This window comes from Thalassophryne amazonica, chromosome 7 (genome assembly GCF_902500255.1).
Source record: "Thalassophryne amazonica chromosome 7, fThaAma1.1, whole genome shotgun sequence".
Taxonomy (NCBI): Eukaryota; Metazoa; Chordata; class Actinopteri; order Batrachoidiformes; family Batrachoididae; genus Thalassophryne; species Thalassophryne amazonica.
Genome location: NC_047109.1, coordinates 14,348,973 through 14,372,549, shown reverse-complemented (window position 1 = coordinate 14,372,549; position 23,577 = coordinate 14,348,973). Strand labels below are relative to the sequence as shown.

At 42.9% G+C, this 23,577-nt stretch overlaps 1 protein-coding gene across 1 annotated transcript in view; it reads left to right on the top strand.

Moving 5' to 3' along the window:
• Positions 1 to 8,490: 8,490 nt before the first annotated feature.
• The window catches only part of LOC117513225 (acidic amino acid decarboxylase GADL1-like), a 30,096-nt gene continuing 15,009 nt past the window's right edge, over positions 8,491 to 23,577 (top strand). Inside the window, exons 1-10 of the mRNA XM_034173514.1 lie at positions 8,491 to 8,590; positions 13,791 to 13,900; positions 14,015 to 14,130; positions 16,360 to 16,439; positions 16,587 to 16,641; positions 16,750 to 16,866; positions 18,294 to 18,358; positions 18,440 to 18,521; positions 18,596 to 18,795; positions 20,086 to 20,137. Coding sequence (XP_034029405.1) covers positions 8,535 to 8,590; positions 13,791 to 13,900; positions 14,015 to 14,130; positions 16,360 to 16,439; positions 16,587 to 16,641; positions 16,750 to 16,866; positions 18,294 to 18,358; positions 18,440 to 18,521; positions 18,596 to 18,795; positions 20,086 to 20,137 — 933 coding nt within the window. The 5' untranslated portion in view covers positions 8,491 to 8,534. The remainder of the gene's footprint in view (positions 8,591 to 13,790; positions 13,901 to 14,014; positions 14,131 to 16,359; positions 16,440 to 16,586; positions 16,642 to 16,749; positions 16,867 to 18,293; positions 18,359 to 18,439; positions 18,522 to 18,595; positions 18,796 to 20,085; positions 20,138 to 23,577) is intronic.

Sequence of the window (23,577 nt, the reverse complement as noted above, 5' to 3'; positions counted from 1 at the left end):
CTTCCCTTTGCTCTCGGAGCACGCGGTCTGTCGCGACTTTCTCCTCTCTCCTCGGCGCTCAACTTTTGCCAAAACTTTATCTGTGGAGCTTCCTGGGCCCATAACCTGTTGTCAGAAGTGTAACGCAGCAGTCCAGCGACAGCCCCAATTAGCAAGGGAAATAAAGCGCGTGGCCATCAGTCTTCAGCATGACAGGGACTTTGGTTTATTAGCTTACGTCATCATATAAGCGACAACAGGTCAGAGGTCATCAAATAATAATAAAAACAAAAATAAATAAATGTACAATTTGAGAGCACAACAGCACAACACCAATAATAATTACAAATATTAACAAATACCCTTAGGTGGATTTTTAGGGATAAACTACAAATAAAGCAATGTTTTGTAAACTGAACAATGCAAAAATAGTTTTTGGCTTCTTCTGCACATAGTCTGAGGCTGAGGCAAAAACCTCGACAGGGATTAACTTCACTCATAAACAGTTGTACATATTTGCGAATATGTACAACTCAGGGCAACTCCCCGCAGAACAGCTCATATGAGCGCACCACGGAACATCGTGCCGATGGGCAGGCGTGCACGATGCCGCTGCAATGGTCCGTGCATGCGGGAACACAGCAGCTGCTGTGACGAAACAATGAAAAATAATATCAAAAAACAATAATACTTGCTGCGATGGTCTCGTACACATGGGAACACAGCAACCACACATTTTATAAGTGCCAAATGAGCGGTGTTAGATGTTCATGTGTGTCACCTGGAATTTGGCCAACACCTGCCACGAGAGGGTTCGATGGGCTTGCACAGCACACACTCTCTTTCAGCCGCTGGTGTGCACAAATAGTTGTAGTAACAGGTGTATGAGGCGTTGGATGCAGCTACGATTTTACACGTTTTGCATACGATTCCTGCTTCATGCACAAATCGACCAAATTTGCACTGTGTGGAGGGGCCCTTACATGGCTTTGAAACACCGGAACTCTGTTGGTGCCGCGGTGCATTCTGGGAAACACAGGGGGATTATAGGAAATGTTAAAGTACTGAATAGTAATGTCGTCTCTGTGAACCAAAATATGGTTTTAGCTCAGCCTTGTGACCAAATTGCATCATTTCCACATGTGTACCTGTCTGCTGCCTGTCTTGGATTGCTTCAGGGAATAATCTTATCATCACATGCATGATGGAAATTAGTGAGGGTTGTATCTCACTGGGGCCAACACTCACGCCAAAACAGGCAACAACTTTGTCATGTGGAATCTCACTGAATTGGTCCTACTGACACGCAGAGGTGGAAACCTCCGGCTTCAGAAAGTAAAAGTCCACCCACATACAAGTATTTGTTCCATCTTCCTAATAAACTGGCTGATTGTTATCAGTTCAACTCTTCAGACAGGTGGATGAGCTAATTATTGAGATCACCTGTTTTAGGCACACAGGTAGAAGTAATACATGGTAGGACTTTATTGAACTTAATTTAACTTAATTTAACTTAATTTTTGAAGGTGGAGTTTTCCACCTCTGCCAGCTGTCGGCTGAATGACATCCGGAGTTGTGTCAAAAATACAGCCACAAATCTCAAGCAGTCTCCACACATATTGTGCAATGGCCACTGACATGGCACGCACAACACATGCGAAAGTCAAGCAGCACTGGTACGGCCTTTTCAGGTGAAAGCATTTGTGTGTGAATACTGCACAGCACTGATATTACACTGTTATTATATGAAAGACGCTGTGAAAATTCCCGACTTTAGGTAGAAAAAGCACTGAAAATAATAATAAATAAAAAACAATTAATAATAATAATTTAAAAAACAAGAAGAAAAGTGTGAACAACCACTCGTAGACTTACAGAATGATGTCCAGGAGCTGCATCGCTCAGCTTCCATTAACATCCTCAATGATGAAAATAAAAATAATAAATCCGGATTGCATTGTCGACATTCTTCACACAGGTGTAGCCCGCTGTCCCTGCATGCATGAGAATCACCACCGACCCGGCAGCATTAGTCTTATTTTCATGTGGTCTTCAGGAAAATAAAAAATTAAGAGGAAAAACACATTAAATCCAGTTCATGTGGCTCTTCTGTGGCTGGACAGCACGTGTCCAGGAGACTGACATGTGTTTGTGCACAGCTGGACTGTGCGTGCACAGCTGGGCCATGCATAAAACTTAATTCCATTAGATGGTGCAGCAAATCTGTGGGTGAATAGGATGCACAGGCACTGTGATCCTTTGGAAACTCTCAGATAAATGTCGCTGGCCTGGCAACATTACCCTTTTTTCCAGGTGCTCAATATATATATACGAGGTCTATTAGATAATAAACCGACCCTTTTATTTTTTTTTAACTATATGGATTTGAATGACGTGCGATTACACCAATCATGCTTGAACCCTCGTGCGCATGCGTGAGTTTTGTGTCGGTGACGTCATTTCCCTGTGGGCAGGCCTTGAGTGAGATGTGGTCCCGCCCTCTCGGCTGAATTCCTTTGTTTCACACGCTGCTGGAGACGGTGCGCGTTGCTTTATCAAAATTTTTTCTGGACCTGTGAGGAATATCCGAGTGGACACTATTCGAGAAATTAAGCTGGTTTTCGGTGAAAAGTTTAACGGCTTATGAGAGATTATGGGGTGTTTCTGTCGGTGTAAGGACTTCCCACGGAGCCGGACGTCGTGCAGCACTTCCAGGCGCCATCGTTTCGCCGAGATTCGCCGAGTCGTTTCCGCGACGACTCGGCGAATCTGTGTGCGCCACGACAGGAAAAACACCTCCGTGTTGAAAACCATTTGTAAAATTCAGGCGGCTTTTGATGGCTTTCAACAAGTGAGTAACTGAGAAATTGTTTAACAGCTTGGGCATGTTCCACCTTACCCGTTAAGGTTTCCAACGGAGGTGTTTTTCCTGTCGCGACCCCCCGCGGTCGGGTCTGGCCCGACATGCGACTCTGCTCGCACGTTCTTTCATTACAAAATGTCCGTTAACAATGGAATGTCCGAATAAACTCCTCATGCCGACGACTTCTGAAAGTTCTCTGTTCTCTGACGACTTACTGGGTCAACAGAGCCTAAAATGTGGATGTTTTCAACTTGAAACGGCGAGACGCTGCCGCCTGGAAGCGCAGATCGCTGTCAGGCACCGTGGGCCGTCCTTATGGCGACACTACCAGACCAAAATCTCTCATCAGCCGTTAAAATTTTTACCAAAAACCAGCTGAATTTATCGAATGGTGTCCACTCAGTTGTGCCTTACAGTTTTGAAAAAAATTTGATCAAACAAAGCAGCAGTCTCTGAGCCATTCCTAAACAATGAAAAAACGACGAGAGGGTGGGCCAAAGACTGCCCACAGGTGAATGACGTAACCGACAGGCGTGAAAAAACTCTCGCATGCCCACGAGGGTTCAAGCATGTCTGATGTAATCACACGTTATTCAAATCCATATGGTTTTTGAAAAAAATAATAAGGTCGGATACTTTTCTAATAGACCTCATATATATATATAAATAAATAAAAGAGAACACCACAATGAGTCTGGTTTATGCGGCCCCTCAATGGATAGACAGGATGGATCCAGCCCGCTGACGTGCGTGCATGACGGGTGGGCGCCACCCCCAGCTGCAGAGCCAGGTGACTGGAGGCTGCTGGACTCGCTCAGCTACTTCCAGAAGCGCTGTTCCTCTCCCATCATACAAAAAGGAAAGTGTGTGTCAACTCCTTATAAGTTGTCTCACATGTTATGCACATTCTGAGTTGTGGAGACTACATGGAGAGGGGTAGAAGACGCACACCTGAGTATCTGGTGAGAAAGTTTGTCGTGCAATTTTTTTGGTCTGTTCAAAAATCAAGTCACACGTGGTCGCCGCCCTGCGACTCAGGTGAGGGGATGGTGAATGGTCGCAGCCCAGTGAGATACTACCTTGAAGTTACATAAAAAGAACTCAATTGGTGCAACTTTTACACCGGATGCCCTTCCTGATGCATCTCCACACTGCGTGGAGAAACAGCACCACCACCCCTGCTACCTTTAAGTTACATGTAACTTTAAATAAACTTGCCAGTTTCATTCATTTCCAGAGCTGCTGCTTGTCAAACAAAATACAGACAAATATTTAAAACAGTTAATGAAATGTTTTTAAAACATGTTCTCGTTAATCTGTGCTGATGTTTTAAAGGACAGACTGTATCTACGTGTTTGTTATTTGTAGAGAATCTCAGTGACCGTGAGAGTACTGCGGCTGAGCCTGGACACACACCAGCACGTTGTCCCATTCGTCAAGATGTCACCCTGAGTGGATCGACTGTGGAAAACTTCATCCTCCAGTCCATGACCATCATTCTGGAGGACGCAGTGAAAAAAGCCACTGACGTCACAGAAAAGGTCAGAGCCTGATCAATCATTTACTCACGTATCTGTCAGACACACATACGTTAAGTAGATTTTTAGTTAATGGCAAAAAGTATGCTGTGATATTGTTGTGGCTACAAAAAGGAACAAAAACTGTCAGATTACAAAGGCTAGAATAACGTTAAATTTTAATCTTTCTTTAAATCATTTACTTTATTTACACTTTTTTTTGTCTGGCAGCTATAAGTTTAAATGAACTGAAGTACAGACAGTTTGCCTTTTGATAAGAAAAAGTGTTTTGTAGAAAATCACACCCACTAGTGTGGTGCCTGTGGGGATCCACGGGCTCTAGATTGGGTAGTGTTTATAAAATAAGTAGCTGACATTTTTCAACAGTGGTAATGAATTATGCTAAGTTTCTAGTATAATGAGTTGGAATGGTGCATGGGTCCAGAATGTTTTTGGAACATTAGACCTCAACAGTTTTTTGAAGAAAGTGTTGAAGATTCCACACTTTTATTTCCTTTTAATTATGTATTTTTATGTTAATTTACTGTCTTAATGTATTTATAAACTGTTTAGGTTCTTGTTATCATATACTCACTATTATCATCATCATTATTATCATTATTATTATTGTTATCAGTATTATTCTAATTATTATCTTTACTTCTGTTTTGTCGTTAGATTTTTAAATGGACCATAATGGAAATAAGTGTTTTCACTTTCATCTGTCATCCATGTATTTTTAATATATTTACAGTTATATTACATACATTGAGCTTACTAAATAAAATCAAGTGCACTTTTAATATATAGATGATTTACCGCCCCCTGCTGGATTGGCGCGTGAGTCCTCATTCAGTGTTGTTAACTAATATGTGTATGTAGGTTCTCTAAAAATATTACTTCTATCAATGTCTGGTTTTGGTGCCACACATTCTTGACCCAAAATACATAAGCATACCAAACATAAAATGTCAGCTCTCCCTTGTTTGCGTATGATCAAAATTACGCACGCGTTTGTATTTTCTGTATGCTGCTGTACACAGGTGCTTTTTACTTGACAAAGACAGACAGTGGCAGAAGACATTCAAAGTGTTATACATTTCACTCATGGTGCCAGCATGACACTTAACTCACTCATGGAATGGCAACATAACACTTAACTAAACTAATTAAGCCAATTGAACTACACAAACACAATAAATAAATAACACGAACAACACTGTTAAACTAACATAAACCACAATAACATTTAAAACCCCAAAACCCCAAACTCCCATGGTGCATTGCAGCACAACGTCCACGGTTTACTTGTTAGCTAAAATTGCTCATTTCTCCAAAAATATTTGTCCTATCAACTTTCTGTCTTTGCAGCGTGCATCCTTGACCCAAAATACATAAGCATACTAAACGGAAAATGTTAGCACTCTCCGGTTTTTGTGTGATTGAAGCCATAAACACACACGCACACACAGAGGACACTTGGGTATTATACTGATCAGGCTCAGGAACCAGAGGAGGCTGGACACAAATGCTTGAGTCAGACTCAGGCGTTTGGCATTTAAAAGGGTTTAATCTGGTCACAAGCAAGATTCTGTACACAAGAAGGCAGTCAAAGATCAGCAACGGTACCAAGTACATTAGGCAGGGCGTGGTCCAAAAAACAGGCAGGTGGTCAAAAACACAGCAGGCAATCAGAACTAGGACTTGGACTACAAAAAAAAAAAACAAAAAAAAAAAAACAGAGAAGGCTGGAAGTGACGGCAGTTAGGCATAACAATCTGGCATTGGAGGACTGAAACAAGACTTAAATAGAGGGAGTGATTACAGCAAATCAGACACAGGTGCGGGAGACAAGCAGGGAAGGGTGTGGCAAACAAAGGGAACAGACACACCCAAACCAAAGCCCACACTGAAAGGCAAGAGAGTGCAGTCAAAGAAACACAGACCAGAAAACAAAGCCACACAAGAACTGAATAGTAGACAAAATAGAATATACCACCAAACAAAACCCCAATCATGACAATAATATAGATTACTGAAGGTGTTTTGTGTCTTTATGATGTCACAAAGACACCATATTGGCACTGATACTAGACATTTAAAACATATGACTGTACAGTTCACATGCAATATGTTTTTTTTTCCTGTAGGTTTGTGAGTGGCGTTCCCCCGAGCAACTGAAGGACCTGTTGGACCTTGAGCTGAGAGACGGCGGAGAGTCTGAGTCCAAGATCCTGCAGCGCTGCAGGGACACCATCAGATACAGCGTGAAAACCAGTACTTCTCCTCCCACCTTCTTTAACATTTCAGTCTCTTTGTGCCGCACTGTGCACAACCTAACGAGTGTGGTTGCAGCAATGCAATGCTTCTTCTGAAGAGCAAGACCAAAATATAAGGAAATAAATAAATAAAACATCATTTCAGAAGCTCAAAGTCCAACCCACAGCTCTGTGAGGTCACCTGATGACTCAGGAGACTCTAAGCTGCTGATTGGCCCACACACACCTGGCTGAATTTAATTGGATGGGAGGATCACAGCGCTGTGTTCAGCCTCTGCAAACGTAATGAAATGCAAATTTAAACAGAAATGAAGGTGCACGCCCTGCTGTTACGCTTTAACTACGGCAGCTGAGAAAGTCATTCTTGGTGTTTAAGTATGAGAATAGTACATCAAAATACTCTTGGTTTTACAGTTGCTGCCTTTACCCCGCAGAATAGCAGAGAACATGGGGTCAAGGATTCCATGAAAACTCATAATTATGGTGATGATCCAGTATTGTGCAGCATTTCAGGTGAAAAAAACTGTTACTGCACAAAAATGCAATGCATAAAACTTATGTAAATTTTTACAATACCGCCATTTCCAGGTCACAGCTTTTTGCACTTCCATTTCTGATATAGGCCATTTCCTGGATTTTTTCCACTTTGCAAATTTGGTAGAACATGTGTGCAGCCTTTTTGCACAGGCCCATTTGCATATAAGCCCGTGCTGATTGGGTAACGTACCGCAAAGCTCATCGCACTGTTGTGTGGGCCGCTGAAGAGGAGGTACTGCTGGCCCACCACCACAAGATGGCGCCCTGCTTGAAGTGCGGGCTTCAAGCACGAGAGGGCGTCGGAGCAACCAGGAGTGACAGCTGTCACTCATCATCCGTACCAGCTGTCACTCATCCACTACTCATCACCACCACCATAAAGGCCGGACTGCAACTCCACCTCCCCGCCGAGAAATCAACTACCCTTCAGGTAATTTCTCTGCTGACTGACACTTTGTGTGTATAACCTGAACTTCTGTTGCAGCCGTTTTCCTGGAGTGTTGCCTTGTCTGGGGAATTGGCGTTTGGTGTGACAGCGACGGCTTCGCCTCACATCCCAACCCAGATAAGTGGTTAACCAGGAGCTGCACGAGTGTGTGATTGGAGGTGGAGGTTCTCCCTCCTTTACTGAACACAGACTGTGGGATTACTGAGTGTGCGAACTCACACTCATCAGGACTGTCTCTGTTTTCTGCCAGCAGTACCGGGTCTGACTGCTGAAGACAGCGGCCACCTGGGGCGCAGGGCTTGGCGGCTCCGGTGTTCTTCAGCTCCGTTGGTGGTGGAAGCTGTGTGGGGATCCAGCTCTTCTCTCGCCAGACGTCTTCTATCGTCGAGCCTGCCCACACGTCACCTGGTGTATGATTGACAGTCCACCATATTGTTATTGTCTGTACGTCGTTGTGCGATTCACAACATTAAATTGTTACTTTTGGCTTATCCAATCTCCGTTCATTACCGCCCCCTGTTGTGGGTCCGTGTCACGTCACTTTCACAACACGCACATTGTTTCAAGTAAGCATGTAGCTCAACCTGGAAACTGTAGCAATTACATCTGAATAAATACATGAAATAAAATCAGTGTTTTGTGATTGCTAATTGTTTTTTGTTTTAATGCTCAAATATTGCTACCAGAATAAAAATTTATATTTTTCTCATTCTGAAGTTCGTGCTTTTCCTGTGCAGGACCTCAAACATAACATTAATGTTAAGAATTCAAGGCTGAGTAAAGGTCATGAACATTAATGTGAAGGTGGAGCGATGGATGAAAAAGGCAGCGTTCAAATAAATCAACAATGAGACGTTTTCTGTGTCATCCCTGTAGCTCATCCTCGCTTCTTCAACCAGCTGTATGCAGGGATGGAACCTTATTCCATGGTGGCGAGCTTCATCACTGAGGCCATCAAGACCAGCATGTAAGTCACCTGACCAACAGAGGCAATCACAACCCGTGTGGACGTCCAGGGACACCAAAAAGGGGAGAATAAGGAGAAAGATTCTAGGGGCCCATGATTGACTGGGGCCCAGAGAGGCCCTTACTGCAATTATAATGTTGACAGTATAATATGACACTCAGTAATAAACAATCACACATATATTTTATTTACAATATATTGGTAACACTCAGTTTATTTGGTTTGGAAAAATTTTTATAACGCTCATCCCCCCTCTGTATTTAAGCTAAAATGGTTCAGTCCATTTTAGCCTAAATACGGATGCCCCCTGGACGCCTCGCTGGATAGGTGTTCCAGGCATGTCCCATTGGTAGGAGGCCCCGGGGAAGACCCAGGACACGCTGGAGGGACTACATCTCTCGGCTGGCTTGGGAACGCCTTAGGGTTCCCCCGGAGGAGCTGGGGGAGGTGTGTGTGGATCAGGAGGTCTGGGCGGCTTTGCTTGAGCTGCTGCCCCCGCGACCCGACTCTGGATAAAGCAGAAGAAAATGGATGGATGGATGGATGGATGGTTCAGTCCACCTGCTCCATCAGTCTGCGGCAGAGTGTAAAGGCGCCTTGACACTAGCACAAATTTGATCCACTCACTGGCACGCAATCTGCCGTGCCAGAGAGTAAACTTGTTGTAAACTGTTTGCGGCTTCGTGCAAGTGCGCAAAGAAATCACAAATATGGGAATGATGTTTAAAAATATCATTAAAATGCATACTTTTATGTAAAACGGTATAAAAAATTTCCACTGGCCTTTTGGCCGGATATGGGATAGTGGGCACCGTAACATTTCTTTTCATGGAGCCCAAAATCCCTGGTGGCGCCCCTACGTACATCACATGGCCCACAGACGGTATTAAAACCACTGTGTAAGTTGTCTGCAGAGGCCATAAAAACCAGTGTGAAAGCAGTGGTGGGCACAGTTCAGTTAATCCGATAACAGGTAATTATCAAAGCTAATGTTTTTGCTAGCGGATTAGTTTTTCAGATAAGTTTTAAAACCATCATCATCATCATCATCATCAATTATCTTACAATAAATTTAGTTCTGATAACTTTCTATCTGATAACATTTCTTTAGCTGGTAAAGCGAGCAAAGTTTAACGGTCAAAAACATTTGTAAACCCTAAGATCAAGCATTTTAGTCTGTCTTTTGTGTGTCTGTAGCAGATTGGCTGCTTGTCACTTGCTGATGATGTCATCATTAAGCGTAAAACGTGATTGGCCAGTCGACGCAGGGAGCATTGTGGGTAGTGTAGTTCAGGTTCACTTTGGACGTTACAGTGACTTGTCCACTCGACACAAAAACAAAACAACTAATTTTAACATTATTTTGTTTTATTTCTTTGTGGCTGTAATTTAATCGCCAAGACTCGGTGGGGAGAGGAGCTCTCATGGTGCAGCTGTGTGTACAGAGGGACTTTTCTTCACGTTTAGACACTGTTTTGGATTTTTTTTAAAAGGATGCTTTATGTGGATTATTTATTCAGATGAATCCCACTTAAACTAACAGGTAAGAATTTATATTTACTGTGTGTATTTTACTCTGCCAATCATTGCATTAATGGGCATATTTCAGTTGTTTAAGCCGCAGGTTTGAAAGCATGTGAAAAAAGCAGCAGCATTTTAGTTCGTAAATGACAGTGTATATAATACCGAGATAAACTGTGACTTCTAATACTGTGTTTTACTGCTTTTGAAAGATGATGACAGTGTTTGGGGTTTTATTTTTTCATTTATCCATTTTTTTGTGCGTTCTTGGTGTTTGTGATCCTTGAATTTCCCAGCAGTGAAAAGTGAAAGTGAAACTGGTTTATCAGAAGCCGACAGTGTAATCTGATGTGGCTGCGTCTGAATAAAAGTTATAAAGATACATTTTTTAGCAGTTTATCAATTTAGCGTCATAAAAGATAACTTTTCAGTTATCGGATTAATGGTTATCGAAGCTTACATTTTGGTTAGCTGTGCCGGGCTGGACTGAAAGGTACAGAATGCGCAGGAGCCAAAAATATCGCAGGAGTGTGCAGGAGGCTGGAAAAAAAAAACACTTGTGTGTTGTGGTGGCTGCTGTATCAATTGTATTATGTAGCCATATACTTATATTGATTTATAACACAAAGTGGTCTAAAGGGGTAATTATATATATAAGTATAAAGATGATTGAATGTCAGTCCATGTGAACGTACGCTGCTGCGTTCATGTGCCATCGGAAATTACAGGACTTTTTTGTTGTTTCAAACTCAGCAGTTGCTTGTGGCAGGAGAGTGTTTTTTCTTTTATTTTTGGTAAAATAATTAATTGTATCCACACAAAAGACAAATTCTGGCCTATTTAAGGTAGGATAGTTTATTGATCCCCCGAAGGAGAAATTTGGCTGTCCATCAGCAACACATAGTTAACTTAAAAATCACTAACAAGTAAAACACAAATGTTCAGACCAAGCTGTTATAAAGTCTTATAGCAGAGGGGACAAAAGACCTCTTATATCGTTCTGTTCCTCATCCTCCTCTCCAGCACAGCACCCACAGAGTCTGTCCTCCTCCCCATCACTGACCCCCACTTCCTTATCAGCTTATCCAGCCGATTACTATCTCTTAGGGTCATACCCCCCTCCCCCCCCAGCAGACAACCCCAAAAAACTCAGCACTGGCTACGACAGATTGATAAAAAAATGTACAACATTTCACTGCTGGAGCCTCCTCAGGAAGTATAGTCTACTCTGTCCTTTCTTATACAAGGCGCTTGCATGTACCGACCAGTCCAGCTTGATGTCCAGATGGACTCCCAGAAATTTATAGGACTGGACAACCTCTATCACCTCACCATCAATGGTGATTGATGTATGGAAGGGCCTTCTGCTGAAGTCAATAATTATCTCCTTGGTCTTGGTGGTGTTTATGATCAGACCATTGCTCCTGCTCCAGTCTGTAAATGAGGAAATGACTCTTCTGTACTCCATCTCATCCCCTCCCTTCACACATCCCACAACAGCCGTGTCATCAGAATATTTCTGAATGTGGCATGTCACAGAATGATATGTAAAATCGGCAGTGTACAATGTAAAAAGGAAGGGAGACAGTACTGTCCCCTGAGGTGCCTCAATGTTGCTCACCAAAGTGTCCGACATGCTGTCCCCCAAGTCTGTCATACTGCGACCTCCCAGTGAGATAGTTGTAGATCCAGGTGGTGAATAGAGGATCCACTCCAATACGCTATAGTTTTGCCTTTAGTAATTTAGGCTGGATTATATTGAAGGCACTCGAGAAATCGAAAAACATCAGCCTCATATAGTCTCCTGACCCCTCTAAAAATGACAGGGACCAGTGCAGCAAGAAAAGGACCGCATCATCCAACACAGTATTCTCCTGGTAGGTGAATTGTAATGGGTCCAAAGCCCTCTCCAGCTGGGGTCTGAGCAGTCAAAGTAGCAGCCTCTCCAGAGTCTTATTATCACAGACGTAAGGGCTTCTGGTCTGTAGTCCTTCATCCCTGCAGGCCTTAGCACCTTGGGCACTGTTACAAGGTATGATGTTTTCCACAAGGCAGGGACAAGTCCACTTAGAAGACTCCAGTTGAAGATGGTATGTAGAAGGAAACACCAACTCCGCTGCACAGCCCTTCAAGAGCCTTGGAGCTACACCATCAGGACCAGCAGACTTCCCTGGGTGAACTCTCCTCAGCTCATCACGCATCTCCTCCACTGTGAAATAACACTCACAAGCAGCAGGAAAGATGGAACAGCCCCCAGGTGGAGCACAGCAGGAACCAGCAGCAGCAGAGATGGAACAGCCTCTGGGTGAAGCACAGCCGGAGCCTGCAGCAGCAGTAGAGGTGGAACAGCCACTGTGTGGAACCCAGCAGGAGGCAACAGCAGGAGAGATGGAGGTGCTGCTGGATGTACATGTCCATGTCAGAGGAGCAGAATCAAACCGATTATAAATACGGTTGAACTCATCCGCCATATCCCCATTACCCCCCCCCCCCCCCCCCCATAGCCTGTGATGGCTCTCATGCCCCTCCACACTTCCTGTGTGTTGTTGTTCTGCAGTTTCCTCTCAAGTCTCTCTTTGTAGACTCTACTGGCCCTCTTCGTGCTCCTCTTCACCTCACGCTGCACCATCCTAAGCCTGTCCCAGTCTCCTGACCTAAACATCTCCTTCTTTCTGTTTAGGAGTTGTTTCATGTCGCTTCTAATCCAAGGTTTATTGTTTGGAAAACATCTAACAGTTTTCATAGGTGCCACGACATCTGCACAGAAATTAACGTAGCCTGTAATACAGTCCACAACTCCATCCATGTCAGAGCTGGTCTCCCCTGAACCCAACATTATGTCCCAAACAGTAGAAGAAAAACAATCTCTCAGAGCATCACTAGCCTCTGGGGTCCACTGTCTGAAAGATCTCCTTATTATGGGCAGTCTCATCACACATGGTTTGTATGACGGTCTGAGGTGGATAAGATTATGGTCAGACTTGCCAACGGGAGACAAAGCCACAACATTGTATGCATTCTTAAGATTAACATAACATAGATCTAAAATATTGTTATGCCTGGTAGGACAATCAACATATCGTATAAAACCTCTTAAATGAGAGCTCACATCAGTATGGTTGAAGTCCCCTGATATTATAATCAATGGACCTGAATGTTGAGACTGACTCTTCGCAACAGCCTCCTGTATGACGTCACACGCAACAGTAGGCTCCGCTCGGGGCAGGATGTAAACAACAATGGCGATGATGTGAGAAAACCGCCGGGGTAAGTAGTATACTAGTTACTAGCTACTTATACTAGTTACCAAAAGCTCCACATCTCGACAACAGCTCTTGTGCTTCACAGTTATGTAACGCCATCTGTTGTTCACCAACAAAGTAAGTCTACTCTGCTTTGTTGTTGACAAAGATAAAGACTCCTGCGATATATTTGCCTCCTGTGTGTCCTGCACCTTTCAGTCCAGTCAGCTGTGCACATCACTGCGTGAAAGTGACCCGCAGAGGCCATTAAAACCAGTGTGTAAGTCATGTGACCTGCAGAGGCCATTAATACCACTGTGTAAGTGACCCGCAGAGGCCGTAAAAACCAGAGTGTAAGTCACATGACTCAGTGAAACCCGTCTCACTGTGTAAATTTTAATTTGATGATGAGACATCATGCATGTAGTGTTTAACAGATATACTTACGAGGTTGCGCCTGTCTTCATCCTGACGGAGGAGGCTGTGCTGAGGAAGATGATGGAGGTAATTGGCTGGGAGGAAGGAGGAGACGGTATCTTTAACCCCGGTAATCACACCTGTCAGAATTTTCCTCTCTTTGTCTCTTCTTTAATCTGTCCATATAAATGCATCATAACAATTAACACAAGGTTACAATAATTCTTAATTTCTTTGCTTGTAGGTGGTTCGATGTCCAACATGTATGCTGTGAATTTGGCCAGGTTCCAGCACTGTCCTGACGTTAAAGAGCTTGGACTCTGTGGGGCGCCACGACTCGTCATATTCACATCACAGGAGGTGAAACAGTTTAGAAACTGACATCAGAAACTAGAATTACACTCAACACAAACACACACAGATGTCTGCTTTTATCGTCTTTGATCAAAGGCATCAATAGCAAAGTGAAAGTGAGATTAAAGGCAAGTTCAATCCGTTTTCGCAATAGCTACATGCTACTTCCAAGCTAACTACAGTGTGATCAAACAAAAAACAAGAACATTCGGCAACACGCCTTTGCAACATTTTTACACTGACATACTGTAATGAGGTAAAAGGTCAAAGTTTAGATTTTAGGAAAACTTTCCCTCCATCACAAGAAACAAATCTCTGGATCCCTGGTATATTGGTATTATTGACCTCTGACCTTTAAAAAAAGCTAAATGTATTTTTTAAAAACAGCACCTTCCAAATGAGGTGATGAAAACAAAATGAATGTTTGCCACACCCACAATTAAAGTATTATTTATGTAGAGAACATGTCAGATGGGCTTTTAAACACTAAGGTTCAAAATATGACTCTGACTCATTTCCATTAAATGAGTCATTTTCCTTTGTATAAACACAAGCCCAGACATTTGGTCTTGACCTCTGACCTGTAATGGTGAGTACAAAGATGTGACCCCAGTGAGGAGAACAGACCAAATGATTTAAGTCCAGAATTCTTTACTCTTAAACTGGAGGCATTCCAAGGTCATACACGTGAGATCATTCCAAAAAGGTAACAGTCTTTCACAGGGAGGCAGCAGAGGGACATCAAAAACAGGCAAAATTCAGTAACAAGGACATTTCATAATCAGTCAAAAATAACAGTTAGAGGTCAGTAATATGGATCAGCAGAAAAGGTCTGTAAGAGATCAGTGGTGTGGAATATAACAGAAGACAGTGGAAACACAAGAAGAAGTAAGTCTTGCATCAGCCCTGAGGCCTGTTGGTGCCAGTCAGACCAGAGTCTATGACTCCCCCTGGAAGGGGTACCAATCCAACGCAGGCTACTTCCCAGCTGAGAATAGTACCCATTTACAGCTGGGTCAAGTGAGACCATGTAGATTCAGTGTCTTCTCCAAGGACACAGACAGATAATGTGAGCGGGATTTGAACCCAGGTCTAAATATTGGCAAGCCAGCTCCTTATCCTCCACTCATCCACCTACTCCACTATAGGAAACAAAAATGCTAAATAATCTAGCGAAGATGGTAATAGAGCAAGACACTAAAATACTACCACAGAAGATGACAATCGCAGCCAACTGAATGAATTACTGAATGAACGCATGTGAAGTGGGATAGCCCAGAAAGAGGACACAAGCTGGAGCCAGAGACCAGATAGAGAGTGAGGGAGAAAAACACAAACCCAGAGGTCAGAGAAATAATGACACACAGGAACAGTAACAAGAAAAAGATGATTAACAATGAGGGAAAATTAAGCAGATAACACGGAGACCGGAAAACAAACCAAAACACCAAAACTTGGTCAATGACATGACCAATCCAAACCAAAATCATATCACCTGTTCTCATCCATAGGCCCAATGTACCTGCCAAATTAGATCAAAATAAATTTTAACATTCACAGAGGTGCTGTTTGCCAACAGGCAATGCAGAAAACTGCTTGGGGCCTCGGGCCAGAAGGAGCCTCCGAAGGTTGTCAAACATTATACTACAGCCACAGCCGCCTGTTGCTTAGGTGGTTTGGACAAATGCTAGGGCTCTACATGAGAGAAAGTTTATTTTTACCTTACTGTTTTGCTTTTAACTAATACTATTTTGATACTATTACTAGAACAATTAATGGTTAATATGCCCCCCCCCCCCAAAAAAAACCCACCAACAACAAAAAGTTGGTGACATGATGACTGACAGTAAAAGACAAAGGGCTGCACTTATAATTGTGATAAATGCTGGATGATGGGGGCCCTTGTGAATTTTTGCCAAGGGCCTCAGCAGACTGTAGAATCCCCACTGGGTCTTCATAAGATATGTTGCTAACATAATTACAAACATAGTTACATGGAGACCAAAATGATCGTTAAAAAACAATTCTTCCAGTGGTGCTGTGAACAAAATCAGTCATCACACACCCACTAACCCGTCTTACACACGGGTTCTGACCGCGGTTCCAAACTAGGGCCATGTCCTTTTTGTCTAAGCAAACACATTTGCAGTGTAAAGTGCAAAAGCTGAAATGAGATTATTTTGTTGATTTGAACAAATAATGAGACGCTGACATCACTTGTTTATCATGTTTCAGTGCCATTACTCGATCTCCAAATCAGCAGCATTAATGGGCATCGGTACGAAGAACGTTTACGCTGTGGCTACTGATGATCGGTAAGCTGTTTATATTTATTTTTTAAAATTTATTTGTTGTTAAAATTGTCCTCTGTGCCTGACACTCATTGATTCAGCTGGCCTCTGCAGTGAACTCTGATTCATTTGCTGTCAAACTGATTGAATGAGTGATTTGGTGTTTGTCAGAGGGAAGATGATTCCAGCGGCGCTGGAGGAGCAGATACAACGTGCCAAACATGAGGTGACATATTCCAGATGACGTGAACAAACCTTGTTTCATGTTGTCACTTGTTGAAGTGTTTCATGGTTTCACATGTGCGAACGTTGAACCCTGTGGCTGTGTTCTAAGGGTGCAGTGCCCATCATGGTAAATGCCACAGCAGGAACCACAGTGCTCGGAGCGTTTGACCCCATCGACCAGATCGCAGACCTCTGTGAGAAGCACAATCTGTGGCTGCACGTGGACGTATGTTCATTCATTTATTGCTTCACTTCATCTGCCAAAGTATCTGTTTTCAACTGGATCGATCAGATTGTTGACAGGTTTCAGTGCCTCAGTGATCAAAACAGCGACTGGAACTCACAAACCAAGACCTCATTTGAGTTCTGCAATTACTCACTGAAGGCACCTGTGAAAACTGATAGTGTTTCTTTGCGGCCAATTTGAATTTTTTCAAAGTGTTTGATTTGGTTTGATTGAGTTGCTTTCTTGAACATCCTGAGAATGTGGTTGATCCCCAACAATTTGCTGGACATCATAGGCAGCCTATACACAGGTACAGTGAAGGCTGTACAGAGCGGGACCAGAGACTGTGACATCTTCCGTCCTTGTTCAGTGTTTGCATGGACTGGGCTTTGGGTTGTGAAGTCCAACAGCTTAAATACCTCTGCTGGTGGATGATGCTGAGATCTTTGCAGAATCATTGGATACTCTGATTGTAAGACTTGAGAAGCTGAGTGAGGAATTTGAGTGTCTGGATTTTCTATTGTCCTGGATAAAGACTAAGATCAAGGCTTTCAGTGAGTTCCTGTATTCCTGGTTCTGTTGGCTTCATCAGGCAGTGACCTCCAATGTGTACTGGGCAGGCTTGAAGCTGAGTGTGAAGCAACTTGAATGAGGATCATCACCTCCAAATCTGACACCATGGTCCTGTACCAGAAAAGGGTGGATTGTCCCCTCTGGGTCCAGAGAGAGTTACTGCCCCAAGTGGAGGAGTTTAACTATCTCAGGAGTCTTGTTCACAAATGGGGGCAAGCTGATGTGTGAGATCGATAGAAGGATTGGGGCTACATCTGGTGTTTTATGGAATCTGTACCGGACTATCATGGTGAAGAAGGAGCTAAGCAGAAGGCGAGACTTTTGATTTACCGACCGATTTATGCTTCTATCCTCACCTATGGTCATAAACTTTGGGTACTGAGTGAAATAACAAGGTCACGGATATAAGCACAGGAAAGAAGATTCCTCCATTGTGTACCCAGGCTTCCACTCCTGGACAGGGTAAGAAACCGGGACTCAGAGAAGAGAAGCTGCTTCTTCACACTGAAAGGAGCCAGCTGAGGTGGTTCTGGAATTTGGTAAGGATGTCCCCTGGCTCTCTCCCTGGGGAGGTCTTCCAGGCACATCCAACTAGGAGGAGGCTCTGGGGAAGACCCAGGACATATTGGCCAAGGATAGGGAAGTGTGGGAGGAGCTGCTTGGTCTAATGCTACATTGACCTGGACCTGGATATGTGGCAGAAAATTAATGAATAACTGAATGAATGAATGAATGAATGAATGAATGAAAGTGATTGAGAAATGGTGGTTTACAGTTAGTGGTGTGTTAGTCCTTTATGTTGTCCAAAGTGTGCCGCTGTAGTTCCTTTATCTCATGTTGTCTCTGTTCTTCAGGCTTGTTGGGGAGGAGCAGCTCTGATGTCTCAGGAGCACAAACACTTGTTAAAGGGCATCCACAGGTAGAAGGTCTGTCAGATCCAGAGTCTGTGTGTTTTCAGTCGCTGTGATGTGTCTCTGTTATGTTGCTTGTGTTTGATCAGAGCCAAGTCTGTGGCCTGGAACCCTCACAAGATGCTGATGGCCTGTCTGCAGTGCTCTGCTTTCCTGGTCAGGGATAAAACAGTAAGTGCGAAATAATCACATCAAGCCCTGTAAATGTAATGTGTGATGCAAATAAGTTTGTCTGTACTTCTCAGAACCTTCTTCAGCGCTGTCACTCTGCCCAGGCGTCCTACCTCTTCCAGGAGGATAAATTCTACGACGTGAGCTACGACACCGGGGACAAGTCTGTCCAGTGCAGCCGGAAGCCAGACGCTTTCAAATTCTGGCTCATGTGGAAGGCTTTAGGAAGTAGGGAGCTGGAGCACAGGGTCGACAGAGCGCTTCTCATGGCCAGGTTAGACAGAACAGACACCCTGGACCTGAGCTGATATTTGTCTCCTTGAGGAGGAATGCCTTGACTTTTCAACCTGGGTCCTGTGTTAGATGTTTTTGAGATAAACATTTCACTCGGGACTAAAACATTGGTAATTGGCCCCAGGATTGATTTCCCCATCCCCAGTTTTCCTCAGGGATGTGTTCTGCCTCGAACATTGTTCAGTGCTTGCATGGAATGTGGTGGATTGGACTGCTTAGATGGATTGTGGGTAGGGTTGTGTAATCCAGCAGCTTAAGTGTGTCTGTTGGCGAGGAAAAGTTTACTGACCTTGGTTTAGCAGACATTGTCTTGATTGCAGCAGGACAATGTCTGGGGCTCCAGACATTGAATCCTGAGGTTGAGTGAGGAATTGAAGTGTTGTTGTCCCACATTAATACTAAGCTCCAGGTTTACAGTGGCTTCCTGGACTCGGCCATCAGAAGCCCATCTGAATGTGCTGAAGCTGTCTAACTGGCTGAGGCATTCACTTGTCTCTGTGACATTTTTCTCTTTGGGACCTCGGCTTTTGAGTTTGGGAAACATCTGGGAAGAGTTTATGAGGTCATGAGGTTGTGTTTGACAATGCCAATATCTTTGCAGATTGAATGTCTTTGGGTCCTAGTGCTTCCTGTCTTAGTGAGATTTGAAAGTTAAACAGTGACCAAAGGTGACAAGTAGATGTCTTTGGTACTAGGATTCTTTGGAGGACCCTTAGCTTTTGCTAGAATTACTTTGCGTCAAAGTAGTGGTTACTTAGGGAAACAATGACGAAGAGTACCATTTGCATTGGCTGGAACTGTCAGCTACCACATTTTGGCCATGTGGTGCCTTTCTCTGGTCATGATCCAACACACAGTTGCTACACTGTTGAAGACCTCAGTGGCTGGAGAAGTCCAACAGGATGCCCATGATTCACCTGGCCACAGCAGATAGCTGGTAACGTCAAGAGGTGGGGATGGACCGGTTGTCTGCCTGGGTGGTTGCCATAAAGATTCAAGGTGATTCAGTATTGTGGTGAATGCAGCAACACATGACACCCGCGCATGATCCCAAGACCAAGGCTTTGGGATATTGGAGTGGTCATGACACTCCAATTCAAGTTGCAGGACCAGCAAAACAAACAAACAAACAAACAAACAAACAACAACAGCAAAAACAAAAAAACAACCCCCCGAAATCCCCCCTAAACTAAACACAACCTATAATCTGGAAAATATAATGAATTATCCATCATAACATATATCTTAACTTGTATTTGATCTTTTGCAGATATCTTGCAGCGGAGATGAAGAAAAGAGAAGGTTTCCATCTTGTGGCAGAAGTACGTACCTGCAACATCACCTGCTATTGATTTGATTATTCCAAAAACTCAGGGCCGCTGCTAAGGTTTTGGAGACCCTAAGCATAACTGGTCAGGGAGGCCCCCCCACCCCCATACAAGAGACCCCCCCCCCCCCCACACACACACAAAAGTTCTACTCAAACCATTACTATTTATTAAAGTGTTTAAGTTTAGCGTTTAAAGCTACATCAAATCAGCAAAGCCAACGCAACCTAGCTTAAGCAACACCACTGAACATTAAGTAATCAAAACAATTTAAACCTTTAACATGTACTTACCAGCAAGGGATGCACGGGCATCATCTTTTTGTTTTTCTTTTTCCTCCGTTTTTCAGCTCCAGACTCCTGCTGTCGCTTCATTGTTTAATTGTGGCATAGTGGCAACTTGTCGTCGCATGTCAGAATCAAATGTGGGCTAGCAGTGCTACTTCAGTTAGGAGCAGGGTTGCCAGATTGGGTGTTTTCCCATCCAATTGGTTTGTTTAGGGTAAAAATATGGCACTGGAAGAGGTTTTTTTTGTATAAAATTGCCACACACATTTTAAAAATCAGTTCAAATTGCGCAGGATTTAGTGACTCCATGCATTTTTGAGCATTTATTGGACTGGAAATCGTCACATCTGGCAACCCTGGTTAGGCGACACAGCGAACAGAGAAAGATGCAAACAGGGCTGTACCATTTCAGGGAATCGGGGCGGGGGTGGATGGGGGCTTTATATTAGGCAAAAAAAACAAAACTGTTAATTTACCTCAGTTAAGTAATGGGGTAGGGAGTCTACACAATGTTTAAAGACAAAAACGATGGGCCTATTCATAAATAATTCATATTGATTTTGAAATGTAATAATCAGTGTTGCCACAGTTACTTTGATAAATTATATATTATTATAAAATTTTATTACAGAGATTAGAGCATGCCATAGGTATTAAAGGCACTGCGCTGCGGTGGTTTGAATCATATTTGTCTAATAGATTACAATTTGTTCATGTAAATGGGGAATCTTCTTCACAGACTAAAGTTAATTATGGAGTTCCACAAGGTTCTGTGCTAGGACCAATTTTATTCACTTTATACATGCTTCCCTTAGGTAGTATTATTAGACGGTATTGCTTAAATTTTCATTGTTACGCAGATGATACCCAGCTTTATCTATCCATGAAGCCAGAGGACACACACCAATTAGCTAAACTGCTGGATTGTCTTACAGACATAAAGACATGGATGACCTCTAATTTCCTGCTTTTAAACTCAGATAAAACTGAAGTTATTGTACTTGGCCCCACAAATCTTAGAAACATGGTGTCTAACCAGATCCTTACTCTGGATGGCATTACCCTGACCTCTAGTAATACTGTGAGAAATCTTGGAGTCATTTTTGATCAGGATATGTCATTCAAAGCGCATATTAAACAAATATGTAGGACTGCTTTTTTGCATTTACGCAATATCTCTAAAATCAGAAAGGTCTTGTCTCAGAGTGATGCTGAAAAACTAATTCATGCATTTATTTCCTCTAGGCTGGACTATTGTAATTCATTATTATCAGGTTGTCCTAAAAGTTCCCTAAAAAGCCTTCAGTTAATTCAAAATACTGCAGCTAGAGTACTGACGGGGACTAGAAGGAGAGAGCATATCTCACCCATATTGGCCTATCTTCATTGGCTTCCTGTTAATTCTAGAATAGAATTTAAAATTCTTCTTCTTACTTATAAGGTTTTGAATAATCAGGTCCCATCTTATCTTAGGGACCTCATAGTACCATATCACCCCAATAGAGCGCTTCGCTCTCAGACTGCAGGCTTACTTGTAGTTCCTAGGGTTTGTAAGAGTAGAATGGGAGGCAGAGCCTTCAGCTTTCAGGCTCCTCTCCTGTGGAACCAGCTCCCAATTCAGATCAGGGAGACAGACACCCTCTCTACTTTTAAGATTAGGCTTAAAACTTTCCTTTTTGCTAAAGCTTATAGTTAGGGCTGGATCAGGTGACCCTGAACCATCCCTTAGTTATGCTGCTATAGACGTAGACTGCTGGGGGGTTCCCATGATGCACTGTTTCTTTCTCTTTTTGCTCTGTATGCACCACTCTGCATTTAATCATTAGTGATCGATCTCTGCTCCCCTCCACAGCATGTATTTTTCCTGGTTCTCTCCCTCAGCCCCAACCAGTCCCAGCAGAAGACTGCCCCTCCCTGAGCCTGGTTCTGCTGGAGGTTTCTTCCTGTTAAAAGGGAGTTTTTCCTTCCCACTGTAGCCAAGTGCTTGCTCACAGGGGGTCGTTTTGACCGTTGGGGTTTTACATAATTATTGTATGGCCTTGCCTTACAATATAAAGTGCCTTGGGGCAACTGTTTGTTGTGATTTGGCGCTATATAAAAAAATTGATTGATTGATTGATAAAGTAATCCAATTACTGATTACTCCTTGAAAAAGTAACTTAGTTACTTTACTGATTACTCAATTGTAAAAGTAACTAAGTTAGATTACTAGTTACTTTTTTAGTTACTTTCCCCAGCTGCTGACAACAACCCTCTGCCACCTCAAAATGACAATGATACCTGTTTTGCCAAAACTCACTTTATAGTCACCCTTTCTTGACTTCAATGAAAATAAATACTTGTTTTATAAAAAATAAAATAATCTTTCTTGACCTCATATTTAACTGTTGACAGCACTGTAACAGTAAAACTTGCAATTTCTAACCTACATTGTTTATAAATGTAACTATTAAATTCTAACATTTTTCTAACATTTAAATTCTCTATAAACATTTTACTTATTAAGTAGTATTAGTAGTTGTAGTAAAAAAACGGCTTCAAAACTGGACCTTTAATCTAGGGGTGTTGTGGGGGGGGCACATCCCTGCCCCACGTCCCCATTCCATCTGGATTCGCCCCTGCTTTGGCGTTTGAGCACAAAGAATGGATAACATTTATTTATGCAGAAAACATGACCAGATTTACAGGTAAGAAAGTTTTATTGCGTTTTCACATCATGTGGTCCTCAGAAAGAGAGTTTAGGTGCATTGAGTGGAAAATAGTGTTAGTTGTTGACGCGTCGCGGAGGATCAGCTGTTTTTAACGAGACGATACGGAGCGGCTCAGCTCAGAATTCTAAATAAAGGAGAAAAATAAAGCATAAAAATGACTTTGTAAAGCTCAGTGCAGGTGTGCTGTTGTCACCATGCTTTAAGAGGTGAGGACGAGTCGTAGCTGATGAAAAGCTCACAGCTCGCTTAAAGTGGGCAGTTCAGTCAATCTCTGACCTCCTGCCCACGGACCAAGTTTAATGCTGCTGTCGACCCACAATGTAAAAATAATTGTAACGCACAGTGACTTGAAGAAGTAACTTTAATCTGATTACTCATTTGGAAAGATTAACGCGTTAGATTACTCGTTACAAAAAAAGTGGTTACATTAGATTAG